General features: G+C 36.8%; 1 protein-coding gene across 1 annotated transcript in view; it reads right to left on the bottom strand.

Annotated features, from left to right (window-relative positions):
- The window catches only part of LOC121320666 (neuroligin-4, X-linked-like), a 66,639-nt gene that overhangs the window by 28,848 nt on the left and 20,293 nt on the right, over nt 1-17,498 (bottom strand). The window contains exon 3 of the mRNA XM_041259214.1: nt 13,354-13,506. Coding sequence (XP_041115148.1) covers nt 13,354-13,506 — 153 coding nt within the window. The remainder of the gene's footprint in view (nt 1-13,353; nt 13,507-17,498) is intronic.

Below are 17,498 nucleotides of genomic sequence, written 5' to 3'. Positions count from 1 at the left end.
GAGCACCTGAGGAATCCAAGGAAAGCAGTTAAACACATCATTTCCATGAGGAGATCATCAAAGGGGTTGAAACAGACTTTTTTGCAAGATTGACACAAGCGAGAATAAAATATCCGAAGATATGTGAAGCCGAGATGGGGAAGCAGGAGTGCAGGAGAGCTCACAGGAACACTAGGTGCTGGTATTGTGGAACTTGGAGAGGTGCTGGAGCTGCTGTGGGAACCAACTGCTGAAATCTGGCAAACTGTAGGGAGAAAGAGCATCAGCCACATTATTATGTGAACCGGGAATGTAATGGGCTTGAATGAAGAAATTAAAAGACACTGAAATCCAAATGAGGCGACGTAGTAACTGCATTATAAGGGGAGAGGAAGATGTTCCTTTATTGATGATATGGACTGTAGATTTATTGTCGATGAGGAACATGATAGATTTATTGACCATCGGTGGCCCCAGATATGAGCAGCTGCGACAGTAGGATATAGTTTCACGAGAGCTGCAACTCTGTGGTGGGGAGAATGATTTAGAATTTCAGGGGGCCATTTACTAGAGAACCATTCTGTCCCTCGGTAACCCCTGAATCCTAACAATGAAGTGTCAATAAAAAGATTCAAATCATGAGGAGCTGAAAACAGGTCTTCACAGAATAAGGGCAGCCTGTTCCAATGACGAATTGAAGTAGCCCACATCTTAATATCCTTTCATGCTTCGGCTGATATATTGATGTGGGAGCCGAAATGTTTTGCTGTGGTTCATAGAAGAGATATGAAAGTCCTGCCCTGTGGAATGATATGAATAGAGAAGTTAGTACCCGAGAAGGGATAGGAGGTCGCGCTTCATGATGGAAGACGAAACTTGAAAGGTGTTGATTCGAAGGTGAATGTGGTCTAGTTTGGATGAAGGAAGACAAGCTTCGAATTTCAAAGTGTCGAGAGTAATGCCAAGGAATTTGATGGCGTTGACTAGACTGATGGTTTTATCCTTGGAACGCAGGACACCGACTGATGAAAATAAGGATTTCAGGTTAGAAATTGTTAGAGCTGAAGGGTCTGAGGGAGGCGATATAAGCAGGAAGTCATCAAGGAGATGCAGAAGGAATGGAATGCGGCGAGAGTTGAGAAGTAACTAGTAGAGAGCTTCAGAGGGAGAGTCAAAATTCTCTGGGCTATCACGGCAGCTGAATGTGAGTTGTGTTGCAAAGTGTGACGGAGAGAGGGGTGAATGGGCATTACTTTAAAAGTATCTGAGATATTGGCTTTGGCTAGTCAAGAGCCTTGACCAGCTATCTTAATACATTTAATAGCGTCAGATATTGTAATATAGTGGAGAGAAAACTAATGGTGGGATATGAGTGAATTAATATTGCTTGTTGACTTGCCGCGGGGTGCAGAAAGGTCAATAATCAATCTCTTCTTGCCTGAAACCTTTCGAGTAGCAATGCTGATAGGATTGATTCTGTAGTTAGTAAAGGGAGGAGCAGGAAAAGGACCGAACATGAAGCCTTTATCAACCTCATCTTGAATTTGAGAGACAATTGAGGGTTCATTGACGGTAGATCACTGATGAAAGGTAAACAAGGTAGCGTGAAAAGACCAGTAGAAAATCCATTAGTCAAGCCATCGATAAGCAGGAGACAAACTGTTAGCCTTGATGATTACTGAGGGCTTGAGCCAGCACATGTACATTGATGGGGTCGAACATGGTGAGCAATGCTGAACCTGGAAAAAAAGAGTGAATGTAATTGAGAAACAAAAACAGGGTGGATGATCTTTGAATGGGCATCGCCACAAAAACTGCAGTTTTTGATAGGCAGACATCATGACTGAAGTTGCTGCATATTTGTCCAGAAGAGGAGGTGGGACGCCCATATCGATCCCTGGCTGGCTGGCAGGAGGAACAGAATAATTAATTGGTTTAGGAGATAGTGGAGTGCTGTTAAACTGAAAGGTGGAGGAACAGGTTGGCTTGAATGAGGAAGCAATAGTGGTCTTGGGACACAAAGAGGTGGAATGTGCAGTTGAGATGCAAACTGCACAAGCATTAGCGCAAAGACCACTAAAGAGCCTGTTAAAAAGGTTAGGGTCAGAGCTGGGCCAGTCGACAATGTGGTTATCCGTGGCTAAAATGGAGCTGCTTTGGCAAAAAATGCTTTGTGATATTCAAAGAACATTGTTCCTCCATATCTGAGAGAAAGCTCAACAATGTATTGCATGTTTTGATCAAGTTCCTCATGAAGTTGGGGGTAGGCAGAGCACAATACATGCATGAATACTGAAAATGCTGTGACAAATTCTCCCAAGGTGACGTTCTTCAGCAAAAGAGGATCACGTGATTTTACAGTGACAGATAAGTCTCCACAGTGATGCATGAACTCAGAAGTAGCAATGAGAATGTAGACAAGATTAACATCTTTACCTTTTATAATACTGCGGCGAATGAAGCAGGAATGAGAGCGGGGGAGGCAGGATTGCGTAGAGTGAGACTGCAGGCATGTTGAAAAGTAGCTGACAGGCTGGGATGAATAACGGGCTCAGCTGAGACAGCCGTGCAATAATGATTGAAAAAAGCGAGTCGATCAAAACCACACGAAATGATGATGCCTTTTTTATAAAGGACTTTGAGCATTTTGGTGATGGGCCAATCTTTATAATGGAGTTGTAATGGAGTTGTAATGGATTATGCAAACGGGACCTCTTGGAGTGGCGAAGCTGGCAGCTTTTCAGAGTTACTGTAGAACCTATAGGGTCCAGATTAAGAAAAGCAGAGGCAAACTCGATACCATTCGAGTCAGAGGAAAAAAACGAGAGCACAAAGTTTAGACATTGCGAAGCAATGGAGTCGAAGGTTTGCAGAGAAAAACAAAGTGAAAATGCTAGACAGTGAGCTGTGTGAGATTGAGACTTAAATAGTAAATAGGGGAAGATTGACAGAGAAAGCAAGGTGGAGCCTCTGCTTTTGACACCCCGCAAAGCAAGCCTATAGGCCATCCCTTATTGGAAATGACAGCAATCATCCTATGCCTAACCCATTTACACTATCTAAGAATGTTCACCTACAATCCAGCACTTTCTAGGCCTTTCTAGAATTAGGTTCTGCATTATCATATTGACATTTTTAGCACCTTGTAGGCAATACTATCATAGTATCAAATTGTATGACTACTTTTGAATTATAGTTGCAAAAAATGCTGAAATAAATAACTGTAGACATCTAAACTGTTTTCCTTATCCACAAAACCAAAAAATAGAAATTATAAATTTACACTGGGGTATGTAAACTTTCTTTAAAACGTGTGTTGTGTCACACACATACCAGTATGATGATACTTATATATATATAATATATATATATATATATATATATCTATATAATAATATGTATGTATAATTTATGATAAATACTATTTTTATTAATCATAACCATCTATATTATGGAAAGTATAAAAACCAGCAAAACATGTTGTTGATTTCACTTAACACCTTTGAAGGTTTAGTCTCAAAATGGTCAGGCGCTAAATAAAACCTAATTAATATTGTCCTCCACAAAAAAAAAAACCTGCTTAATTAAAAAAAAAAAAAAAAAAAAAAACACTGAATTATTTGAATTATTTGCAACACTGGTTTGACAAATTTAATTACAGCTCATTTATAATAGGAAGTCTGACATACAATCTCAAGACTGCTACAGTAGGCAATCTTTAAAAAAATGGTGGCAGTAATGTACAGTGTGCTTCCAGGACATATCATTTCTTTCCCTTGATGGAAGTCGTCATTTCAAATTGAGAAAGATGAAAATTGATGATTTGTCTCAGCTGCTAACCATTATCTCCAGATATTTATTGACGTTTCAACTAGCATCCATCCTCAAAAAACAGCCAGAGCCAAAGGCAATCCCCAGGAGGCTTTTCATGTCATAAAAGCTGTGGATGTCTATGTCACATCGGACGCCAAAGAGTTGAAAATCATCAGGAATGAGCTACAACCCAATATGGATTAAATTTACGTTTTATGAAACTGTCCCATATTATATTTGCTGCAAAGGCAGTAAAGACTCTCCATAAAATTGAATTGTGATCAAGTAAAGGTTTTACCTCAGATGTCTAAATAGATGGGTTGGTAAGAGGAAAATGGCTCTCTTGGTAGGTAGGATTACAGCGGTCCAACCACATACTTGCCCACAATTACACCCCTGAGAGCACAGCGTTTATGACCTTGTGTATTATGTTTTGTACATTTTTTTTTTTTACCCTCTATTTTTTTAGAACACTTCTATTATTGTGTGTGTGTGTGTGTGTGTGTGTATGTGTGTACTACCTGTTATGATGCTTTCCCAACTCTGCTGTTAGTATATGACACAAAAAAGGCTCTTGATTCCATACAGATTTAAAAATGTTGGCTCACTATACCTGCTTTCCTTAAATGTAGCCTACAACAAACACTTTTCTTTTGAGCGTGCAGATTAATAATTCTATACAAAATAAGGTAACACAATTGTCATTGTTGTCCCCGTAAATCAAATATTAATTTCATACTTGCACTGAACCATGACTATATATGTTATATATTTAGAATTTACAGTACATTATATTGTCTCTGCCCTGCCCATCTACACTGAAATCCTGGTTTCACAGATACCGGTAATTATTATTATTTATTTTTTTTAATATGTTCTGGGGGTAATAAGATTAGCCATAATATCCATTTTTTGACAGCATTCTCTTAATAAACACTCATAAAAACAAATCGAAAGACTCAGCTCTTAAGTAACAGTATATCAGAGAATGAAGAGAAGACGAAGAATAGCACTTACAAGTACTTTCAATGTTCAATTGTGTTATGTAGTTAAAATTCTGATAGCTTTTTTTGGCACAGTAATTTGGTTTAATCCACTCAGGCAGCTCTTGCCTCATGAATTACTGTCATTGTTAAAATTACAAAAATAAAAGGTGGACTATAAAAAAAAAAAAACGAATTAAAAAAATGAGTCTAATCCCTTTGAAGATTGGATAGCTTGCTGGTTGGTTTAAAAGGGGAAGTTCCGCACATTGTGACATTCCAGTATGCAGTATGATAATGATAACACTATGTAACACAATTTTTGTTCCTGGGTAGTAAGTGTTATTTCCTAATTGCTTATGCCTCAAAAGTATAGAAAATGGCTATTATTCCCCATAGACTTTGCTTTTGTGACCAGGACAGTGATATTTCAAAATATCACTATTTCCAATGGGAAAACGGGTAAATGTGTGTCTTTTTGTTCACACAGAGTCAGAAAAAAACAACATATGAATCCAAATCAACATGTATTTATACTACAGTAATACAAAAATGACTATAAAAGATTTAGAAGTGAGTAGTTTTTCGAGATTTACGATTATACTGTGACACATCTGATTATTTAATTTTGGCCTGTTCCAACCCTTGTCCGTTTTTTCAGGGAACACCTAAAAGATAAAATGTAAAAAAACAAAAAACTGCAGGCTGTGACGGATAAACAAGTAAATTGTAACATTGAGGAGATGTGCTTTGTATCAGAAAACTGGTGACAGAGTTGGAAATTGCGAGTGACGGGTAAGTGCATTCATTTGTTACATATATAATGCCTATAGTAGGTATTCACCCCTCTTGGACATTTTCAGTTTGTTGTGTTACAACCTGAAATCTTGATGCATTTAAATGTGATTTTTTTCCCTTTGATTTACACAACCTACTCAACACTTTGAAGAGGCAAGAGAATTTTTATTGTGAAACAGTGAACGAAAAATAAAAACAACTGAAATGTCTTGGTATTCACGCCCCTGAGTCAATACTTGGTAGAACCACCTTTTGGAATCAATTAAAGCTGTGAGTCTTTTGGGGTAAATCTCTACCAGGTTTGTACATCTGGATCATACAATATTCGCCCATTCTTGGCAAAATTGTTCAAGCTCTATCAAGTTGGATGGGGATCGTTGGTGGAGAGCAATCTTCAAGACTTGCCTCAGATTCTCAATCGGATTCAAGTCCGGGCCACTCTAAGAGATTCACTTTCTTGTTTTTAAGCCACTCCAGTGTCGCTTTGGATGTGTGCTTGAGGTCACTGTCCTGCTGAATGGTGAATCTCTGTCTCAGTCTTAGGTCTTTTGCGACTGAAGCAGGTTTTCCTCAAGGATTTGCCTGTATTTAGCTCCGTCCATTTTGTCCTTTACCCTGACAAGCTTCCCAGTCCCTGCTAATGAAAAGCATCCTCATAGCATGATGTTGCCACCACAATGCTTCACAGTAGGGATGGTGTTACCTGGGTGATGTGCTATGTTCGGTTTGCACCAGACATAACGCTTTGCATTTAGGCCAAATAGTTCAATTTTTGTTTCATCGGACCACAGAATCTTTTGCCACATCTTTTTAGAGCCTCCCACATGCCTTTTTGCAAATTCCAAGCAGGATTTTACATGGAATTTGTTTCAGAAATGGCTTCCTTCTTGCCTCTCTTCCATACAGGTCAGAGTTGTGGAGTACCTAAGCTATTGTTGACACATGGACAGTTTCTCCTATCTCAACCATGGAACGCTGTAGGTCTTTCAGAGTTGTCATTGGCCTCTTGGTGGCTTCTCTGACCAATGCTCTACGCATATTCTGGGTTGTGGGTGCCATATATCTTCCACTTCTTAATGATCAACTTGACTGTGCTCCAAGGGATACTCAATGCCTTTGAAATCTTTTTATACCCCTCCCCTGATCTGTGCCTTTCCACAACTTTATCCCGGAGTTGTTTTGAAAGCTCCTTGGTAGTATCTTTGCTTTGAATGCACTACCAATTGTGGGACCTTACAGAGACAGGTGTATTTAATCTGAAACCATGTGAACCACTTTTATTGCACACATATGGACTCCTTTTAACTTATTGTGTGAATTCTGAATGCAATTGGTTGCACCTGAGCTTATTTAGGAGTATAATAGCAAAGGGGGTGAATACTTTCCTAATGAAAACCTTTCAGATTTTTATTTTTAATTGATTTGTTTTTTCAACCCCCCCCTCCCCCCCTTTTTCTTCACACATTGAAAGTGTTGAGTAGGTTGTGTAAATCAAAGGTAAAAAAAAATCCCATTTAAATACATCAAGATTTCATGTTGTAACAGAACAAACAGTGAAAACGTCCAAGGGGGGTGAATACTTCCTATAGGCACTGTATAGTGAGCATCAAAAGAAACTTATCACTATTATAACACATTTATTTAAAAAAAAAGGTATATAAATGATGTACACTGACGAAATGTTTTTGGTTTCTTTTTAATCACTCGATCATTCATCCCTGACCATGACACGCTTGAGTGACTATGACTGAAGCATGTGCACTTAATCACCTAATTAGTGAGACAATTGATTGGACACTGGTAATGGAGGGATTTCAGCTGTTGAATTGTAAGCTTCAATAAAAGCAATAAAGAAAATCACAGAAAAAAAAAATGCCATCTGTCAAGAGCAGCGCCTTCACACATGGCATGTTGAAGGCTGGGCTAGGGCAGCGTACTGTGGCTCGCCATCTTGGGTGCTCACAGCCAGCAATTTGTAACCTGGTGAGACAGTATAACCAGACATAGTGTCAATGACAGGCCATGAACTGGGAGACCAAGATTCCAAACACCTACCCAAGATCAACAGATCATTTTGCTCCATCTTAGTGAAGTCAATTGTTAATCAGCATAATAAAAAGTCACTGCATCTGCTCTAAAACTGAGTTTATCATATTTAGTGAATTTTATCCAAATATAAGTGATAGTTTCTATGGGGATTGATTTTATTCTTAATACAAGGGCGGTAATACGTGACTGACGTGTATCTGGGGAACGGATAGCCGAGTGCTGACTATATTAGGTTTCTGAGAATATTAATACTACAAAGAGCATACTATTTAAATAAATCCCTAGGTATTACATCTTTTCATACATGTTGTGGTTTGCTTTACCTCCCCTCAAAAAATATCAACACAAGGCACATTATTTTAGCCATGTGTGGTTCAGGGAGCAGGAGAGCTCCTCAACATCCTACCTATTAATATTGCCTTGCTATTTAAACACTAGTCCAAACACTCTCCCCTGTCTGTACCCTTTTCACCCCTCCAACCTGCAGCCGCATCCCCCTTGGAGGCACGGCCAGGCTGGGATTCACTTCCTTGTGAACGGCTTTCAACAATACAGGGGTAATCCCCAAGCAAAATGCAAGCCTAACTAACTACACAAGCACAAACCCATCTGATCATGCTCAGTCATTGCTCCTGTATAGTGAATGTTACTCAAAATGAGAGAAATAAAAAAGCCTTACCGAGGTACTATTCAACATTAAGATGGAAAATGTTGTTGTATGTCTGAAGGAGAATCCGCCCACTAATCAACACATCATATCTCAGTCACGTGCGGCGAGGCCAAAGACGGACATCTTCAGACTGGAAGAAGGGCTACCCTCAGCCATGTATTCTGTAAGGTTTCTTCCCACCAGCGAGTATGGCTTGGTAAGGTTTCTTCCCACCAGCGAGTATGGTTTGGTAAGGTTTCTTCCCACCAGCGAGCATGGTTTGGTAAGGTTTCTTCCCACCAGCGAGTATGGTTTGGTAAGGTTTCTTCCCACCAGCGAGTATGGTTTGGTAAGGTTTCTTCCCACCAGCGAGTATGGTTTGGTAAGGTTTCTTCTCACCAGCGAGTATGGTTTGGTAAGGTTTCTTCCCACCAGCGAGTATGGTTTGGTAAGGTTTCTTCCCACCAGCGAGTATGGTTTGGTAAGGTTTCTTCCCACCAGCGAGTATGGTTTGGTAAGGTTTCTTCCCACCAGCGAGTATGGTTTGGTAAGGTTTCTTCCCACCAGCGAGTATGGTTTGGTAAGGTTTCTTCCCACCAGCGAGTATGGTTTGGTAAGGCTTCTTCCTACCAGCGAGTATGGTTTTTTCCTTACCTGAGTGCCAAGCGGTTCGGCTGGGGGGACGGGACAGATGGACATGTTTCAGCTGCTTACTTTTCATTCATCATTTTCCTATTTTTGGTGATAGGTGGCATTGCACAACTGCAGTTGTAGCATTAAGCATTTATCATTTTCTTTTTTCCAGTCATTCTTCGGTGGTTTTCAGCTACTTTGTTGAAAACTTAGCAGATGTGTGTTTTGTAATCTCATCTGTTCCTTTTAAATGCAATAGATACAATCTAAGTAATGGTGGGTAAGAGTGCTTGACAGGCCTTGAGGCAAAACCATGCTTAATAGTGCAGTGCCAAGGTTAAAAAGCGATTCAGGTTGCAAGCACATAGTGATTAACCCTGATATTTTATATCAAGATCCACAAACTGAAGAACAAATTTCTGGTATTTGACTAGAACATTTAGGTATATTTAGTCTTATAATGTCCTAATGAATTCTTAGTACAGTAGGTCTGCTAAACCTGTCAAAACAATTTGCTTCAAAATGTTTAAAAAGGCAGCTTTGCCTCCTCTCATGACCAGTTAACTGAATATTCAACATATTGTGCAAGGTAGTAATATCAAATGTGTATTACTACAGGACTTTCCCTTACACTTGAGATATTGGAAACAAACTGCTCTAATATAGATCTACACACAACCAAGAAAACAATTATGGTACCTACCTAATTATATATTGCCCAATTTTCAAAAGTGCAAAATGTTTCAAAATGTATGCGTTGGCAAACAGTAGAGAATTAATGAATTTGCCAGGACAGCTAAGATTGTAAGAAGTTATTATTATTCTTGACTACATGCACCAATTTGAATTAAAATTGTTGATGGCCTCCTTCAGTACATTAGCACTTATACCTTGCTTGCAAAGACCTTCACGATCTGTAAATGGCAAGCTGTCAGTCACAGTTAAAAAGCCACTGGCACAACCATTACTGCCTGGTCTCTAAATTCCTTGCAGAATATTTGAACGTCTTACCTTCAAGCTGTCAACATTTTTACTTGATGTTGTTACTTTAGGTCCTTCGAGATTTGTTCTTGTTCTGTTCATCCCGGTAAATATGCTGACATGTAACCCTTGTATTAACAATAGGAATATGTTATTTTGTATTACAGTAATATCAAGAGCTTGCCCCTTTGCATGAAAAACTAGGCGTTCCTTATTCATTGCAATGTGGTCACAGGCCAGGGATTTTTGTGCCTCAGTTGCTTACTAAAAGACAGCTCTTGTATAAATGTTCACTCTGCAGGACCATTTGGCAGAATCTCTGTACAATACATTGACACTGCCTGTTATTTCTCCATTTCCATAAAACTCCATTAGTAATGTTTGGTGTTTCTGAGTATGTCCCAATATCATCACACATGAATGTGTTTTTTGAAAACAAGAACTGAACAAGTCCATAACAAAAAAAATCAAGCCCAAATCATCATGGATCCACTCGATCCTTTACAATCACAGTACTAAAGCACCCAGGTCCAAGTGCTCTGTCAGACATGTCCACTGGGGATGCATGGCTCATACAGCTGTGACTAAAACATTTGCATCACCCAATAGAATTAACAACTTTTGCTTCGTAAAGTTCATAAAGTATGAAACTGAATAATGTTATGTTAAAATATGGACTTGCATACCGCTTTGTAATTTTCTATAAACTGACAAAAATTAAAAAATGTGACGTTTCAAAATCTAACATTAAATGGCTTCCGCAAAAATTTTGCAGTATAATTTTGGAGTTTCTTTGATTACATGATGTTAAATAATCACAATTAAATTCATACAGTTTTTTTTTTTTTTTTAATTGTCTCAATCCTAAAATTCTAGGTGATGCAAAACTTTTGGTCAAAGTTGTACACTACGAATCACCCAGCACCAGCAAAGTGCGTGTCAGCTCCACTGTTAAAGGCACTGACAGCAACACATTAACATTCCCACATGATACCAACCCGACAGGATACATTTCTTGCAACAAGACTTTGCACTTTTCCACAGGAAAGAAGGGGCACCTCTTTCAGTTCAAATATATTTTTGCACTTGTCATATGTAACATATCAACAATACTTTCATAATATTTGCTTGGAATGCACTCAAGAGCGTATCACTATTTAGACTGATTGGAAAATAGCCCAAATCTAAATCTGAGAGAGCACTAGAGCATCTCTTAATGCCATATTTGTGTCTAGGCTGTTAACATTATTATCAATAATAATAATAATAATAATAATAATAATAATAATAATAATAAATATGTTGAGATTCAAGTACAAAGTATTTGTTTTTACTGCTCTGAAGCAGTCTACATGTATTACTAGATATTTAAAAAGGAGTGAACTAGGCATAAAAACATTTTTGAAAAAAAAAAAAAAAATGAAATGTAACACAAGCCAGAATTATGTTTTCATTCTGTATCCCACATGAAACAAAAACTAACAAAACTAAAACACATTGGATAGTTTACACCCGTAAAAAAACAATAATTGAGTTATACATCAAGTTATATTCCTAGCTGGAATGTCAAGATGCTTATGGGTTGTCAAATTATTATGTTAATAGGCAGAGCCGGATAAAAGCAGGGTCTTTAGGGGCTGCAGCCCAGGGCCTCAGCTTTTGAGGGTCTCCAAAAATATATATAATTTCAATTACAATATACAAAACAGATACATATCCTGTGACTGTATGTATTGGAACAACAAGCTCTATTCAGTTGAAGCAGAGACTGCCTGATCATACGACTTGGCCTGCGATCAAGTCACGTGACAGTTTTATTAGTTATGAAAAAAAGGAGGGAAAACAATTAAAATGTATTCGTGAGGAAGATATGTTAAACATCTGCAAATAACTTGATTCACCTTTTGCAACAAAAGCGTGCAGTTTGCATTTCCCAGTGTAGAAATCACTTTCCAAATGTTTTTGATACTGCCAGTAGGCTGTAACTAAGGCTGGCACTAATCAAACATCGACTCAGGTCAAATACAGATCAACTAAAACTGAATAATTTTTCATTAATGTCAATTGAGTATGGTGGCAGTAAAATAGTAAAGGGAAATAATTAAATATGCAAAGAGTGGTCCCCAACCACTTGCCTTTCATTTCATTTCACTCAAATGTTTATACCAGTGTTTATAGTAACAGTACCTAGGAACAGGTGCCAACATTTAGACTTTGGGCTGTGGAGAAACTATTCCACAATTCCCCAAATTTCCCAAAGCCACATATTTTGACAAACTATTTGGATACTGTCAGATGAAAATACTGCCACACTATAAATCATTACTTGGCCCCAGGTGGCCTCCATTTACTGTGCACTGTGTGGGATGATGGCATCTGCCTCTCTCCTTTTTTGTTTTGCATTATAATTCATGGTTACAGCAACAACAACAAAAAAAATTGTACAGCTACAGCCAATTATTTTACATCACCCTATATAATTAACTCATTTTGCTTCATAAAATCGAATGAAACCTGCTGAATAGGGTACATTAACATATCGAATTATACACCACTTGGTAGTTTTCCTTACACTTAACAAAAAACTACCAATAATTGCCAAATGTAACATTTCAAAATCTACTATGATGGCTTCCGATAGACTTTTGCAGTATCATGTTATTGTTTCTTTGATTAGATGATGATAAATAAAATATCTAATTATGTTCATATTAATTTATAAATATTTTGGCTATAGTTGTATATTCCACAATAAATGTAAAATGTTCATATGCACATAATCGTAAACTTTTTTTTTTTTTTATAAACTTTAAGTGACTGATCTATATATTAATAGAATAATTTCTAGATCTGAACATCTTTAGATACGGTTTTAATCTAAAACGCTGCAAACACTTTTTTTTTTTTTTTTTAAATATGTTTATTATTGTCAAAGCATAGTGCTTATTACTAAATATGAAAAATGTTTTAATAATGACTGTACAGATAATAGTTTATTTATGTATTTTGTTTTGTAAGATCCTGTCTGTTTTAAACATCCCATTCAGTTTAGTGCAGGTGGTTTGCACATTTACAAGAATTATTTGCAAAACTGCCCATATAGGCTCATAGCAGAGCCTGCTGATAAACATTTAACATGTTAAATCAGTGAATAACTCTAAATTGTTTACTCTGGATGAGCTTCCATAGAAAGAACAGCTGGAAAAATCAAGTTCTGCACAGAGCAGTCATTTTCCTACAGTAGTTATTAGAATCTTAAACTTGTTCTGTGTTATCCAATGTGTTTTATATTTATTTTATGCAAAATTGTCAATTTATTTTGCTGTGGGGAGCTCTGAATTTAAGCTTGGTGAAATTTTGGCTTCATTGCAAAATTCTTTGCAACACCCATAAATACGCATTGGAGCATGCATAAAAAATGCCTGCATTTCCAATTGCAGCACATTAAAAATACATACAACAACTTACCTAAAACACCAAGCCTGTAGTTCAGGGTTATCACAATGACATTTCCATAACTTGCAAGAATGCTTCCATCAATCATGTTTCCAGTGCCTTCCATGTAGGATCCCCCATGAATGTACACCATAACTGGCTTTAAGCCATTTTCATCATGGATATCTGAGGGGGAAAAAAAAAAAAAAAAAAAGGATTTTAACTGAACAGCAATGCAAATTATTATTTTAGTTAATTTGTTTCATAAACATATTCAATGTTTATTTTGTAGAAAAAAAAATATATGTGCGAGTGCCGTGATTTAATGAAAATATTGTTCTGAATGGTCCTTTGTAAGCTGTATATTATACTACTACCTAATTTACACATCAACAATGAATCTGTTTGACATTATTAATTGTGTAACACTGTTATTTTATCCTGTTTCCAATTTGTGACTAACATGAACAAACAAGTGCTAGTATTGCAGATGCTGATGAGAGTAAGTGTCCATGCAGCATATGATGCCTCATACACTGAATGTATCTTCTGTTCACTGTAATTCGCTGATGGAAATGCTCACTGTCAGCCCCAATAGCCTAGAGTGTTTGCTCTGATTTATAAAATAGACTAGCACAGATGACATAACATAGGAATTTGCAGAATAAGAAACTTCTAAGATAAAGCAAGGTCCCATTATTCATTTTTTTGAAGAGAAGCCATTTCTCCAATAAATGTTACATTTATTAAAAAGGGTTCAGGTCGATCAAGTTTATCAAGTATCATTTACATTCAAAATTTGAAATGCTATTGTTACATCTCTAACTATATTTTACAGCTATCCGTCAGTCTTGTTAGTGCACTATTTCAGGATAGTCTTTGTTTTCTTTTTTATATTTCACCACAGGAGGGGGGGGGGGGCTTGGAAACTTGTCCTGAAAGGACTTTGGGGGAAACTCCCTACTAAGGCCTCTCCCTGTGACATTAACTCTTTGGACTGCAGCCTGTTTTGATTTATTTGTTATTTTTGGCTCAGTTTTCCTGTAAATGGAAAATAAACTGTGTCTTCGGTTCCTGCAAAACCTGTGCATCTGTTTTATTCTGTGCCACCATTTACAATGCTCCTTGTTGCATTCACAATAGGTAACTAGTCAATAACTTGCAGCACAGTAATTATTACTTCACTTATAAATGTGTTACTCTTTTAGTGAAAAAATAAAATAAAACTATTTATTGAAACTCCCTCTGGATTTAGGCTGTGGGAGTTAGGTGAATTTGTTCCCAAGTTTCCCTCTGGTGCGAAGGTGCCTTTCTACCTATTAAAGTCTTGTGTTAAAACAGTATAAAGCTATGTTTCCACTGCACAATTTTGCCTTTCTCAGGTGCATACTCACATGTGTTCTTGTTGAGCACAGTGCCCCAGAGCCTATACATCGTTTCCACAGACAGTAGGGCTAGAAATCTGTGCATTCATTTTAACAGTGTGTTCATGGAGAATGGTTTCGAAAACAGTGGAAATATTTGTTTCCACAGCTCCACAGTACCACACTTCAGGCATGAGGGTGGATAGACACAATATCAGAGAGAGAGAGACAGACACAGAGAGAGAGAGAGAGAGAGAGAGAGAGAGAGAGAGAGAGAGAGAGAGAGAGAGAGAGAGAGAGAGGCGCCAAGACATTTCATTCATTTTGCTTAAAAGCTTCATTGAATTTGCTTCCTTGTTCATTCATTATTCCTAACAGACAACTTCCATTGTTAAATTAAATTTGCTTTTCTAATTTGGCAAATTACCTGATTTGTGTAAGAATGCTAACACAAATCTTAAACCTATTTATTTTTTCCAGGCTTCTCTCTGACATTTTTCTTTAGAAAAAATGATACCCATTTTGTTGACCAATTATTTCAATTGATCTGTTTTCTTGTGATTAAGAACCTTTGATGTGGATTCAGCAGACAATCTAACAGCAGAACCACTCCAGTCAAATGCTTATTTTTATTCTCAAGAAAGAAAAGAAAAAAGAAAAACTAATCAGTTTGGCAATTTTTAGGCAAATGGGAACTACCGCCCAGTAGTAGAAAATGCCTGGACAAAAGTCATGTAAGCTGAGGATATCTTTGCCCAAATTGTTTTAAATCTTTCAGCTTTATCAAAACACAGAGACAGGTGCTGAATTGACACTTCTGAATAAACAAGTGTGACAATTGACCTATCTAAGTCCATTATTGAATGTTAGTTCATTTCTTTAACACTTACAAATGAATTACGTAATCTAGTTCCAAAATTTAGATAAGGAAGATACAATTTTCTGTAAACTACCATTTTGTCACATGAACCAGTATGGCTTCAGAGTAGTGCATCATTTTTTTAATGGTGTTGGGATTTCACTTAAGATTTTAGTTTTGAGCTTCAATTAGCAATATCCTAGTTAATCTTGTATTATAAACAAACTTCATCCCAACACAAAGCCTCTGGGGATGTGCTTTTAATACAACTACCTAAACTCCCTGATAGAATATGTGCATCGTTTACATTGCTCTGCACTTTACCAACAACAAACCAACTACACTGCTTCACAAATCTTAAAAAAGAATGGGCGTAAGGGGGGCTTTTTCATAACAGATTCAGAAACTGCCTATTGTGAACAGAATAATTTCTCTGAAAAAAAGTGTTACAAATGAGATAAAGAAAACTAGGTCAGCAAACTGTGCTGGCAAATGCTCCTTCACAATCTTCCTCCATTTTGTTTTGACACAATTCTACTGTCCTTTCAGGTACCATGAGATCATATCTGAAATTACTTTCATCAGTTCTAATCACATTGCAATGAACAAGGAACATCTAGTTTGTCATGCAAAGGGGCAAGCTCTTGTTATTACTACAATACAAAATAACATATATCCCTATTGTTAAAACAAGGGTTACATGTCATGCTTCACTGGGGTAAGTAAAAAGAAAAAGGGCTTAAAAACTTTCTTTTTTTAAAGGGACAAACAATTTAAACACATGCATAGATTCAATTCCCTTTTTTCACTTTCTTGTGCTGCAAAGGGAATTCAATTGTAAATACAATCTATTATGTTGCTCACTTCACACTTAGACATAACCTTTAACTTATCTCACAAGGGAACTGTAGTCATCTATATGCTAATTTGTTGCAAGAAAAAAATGGCTTGAAAAATTACAATAAAATAAAGAAATCAGGAAGTGCACGTAAGTATGCGCAAAAAAAAAAGGATTCACAAAAAATCAAAAGGTATATTTTCATGCACCAGAATCGAGCTTTTTTCTTTTTTTGTAAAGAAAAAATACCTTCATCTTCACCACGATCATTATTGGTTATATCATCTGCTTGTTTCTTTGTGTTGGCTCCTAAGGTCAACAGGAGAAGAGTAAAGGGAAAAAAAGAGATTTCAAAAACAGCTGGTTTTTTCCCCCCGCAAAAAAAGAACATCTGTTAAAAAAAAAAAAAAAAAAAGTTTTCAAATTTAGAAAATATGATTCAGAAAAAAAAAAGTTTTGTCTGCAAAACATAAAGATGCAACGTGAACTAGTGAACTTGCATGGCTTTCTTTAAAAGGAAGGAACTTGATCATTGGAATTGTATAAAAAAATAAAAAAAGAAGACGTTAGAAGTCTTGGCATCTAAAAAAAAACAATGAACTTTTTTTTTTTTTTTTTTTTTTAAGTTGCAAGAGGATAGAAACACATGACCTACTAGCTAACTGTGAAATATATAACACAATTAGATTTAATTAATCTTGTTTACTTCAAGTTTTTAAAAACAAAGGACCAGATATTCAAAATGGTAGTTTGCAGCGGAAAAAAAATAGTATTTTGTCTTTTCCTTGAAGCAATACAAAAAACTGTACAGGTCCACTACACAGGATTGTCAAAAAATATGATTTTCTTTTTTTTTTTGCAAATCCTAGTGTTGAGGATGACTTAACTGCATGTGATTTTCTTCACTTAATTAATTTGCAAATACTATTTAAAAAGACCATTAAAGACATCAGTATGAGGGTCTTAGTAGTAGATACATTAATGCATTTTTCTTGTTCCCAAACTGATCCCTGTAGTCTTTGAAATTATGATCCAGACATAACTGGACATTCAGATGCATATGATTAGATTGCATTGAAACATTCGATGAAATCACTTTCAGATCCAGGTGATTACC

Source organism: Polyodon spathula, chromosome 9, assembly GCF_017654505.1.
Source record: "Polyodon spathula isolate WHYD16114869_AA chromosome 9, ASM1765450v1, whole genome shotgun sequence".
NCBI lineage: Eukaryota > Metazoa > Chordata > Actinopteri > Acipenseriformes > Polyodontidae > Polyodon > Polyodon spathula.
This window is presented reverse-complemented; position numbering and strand designations above follow the sequence as displayed.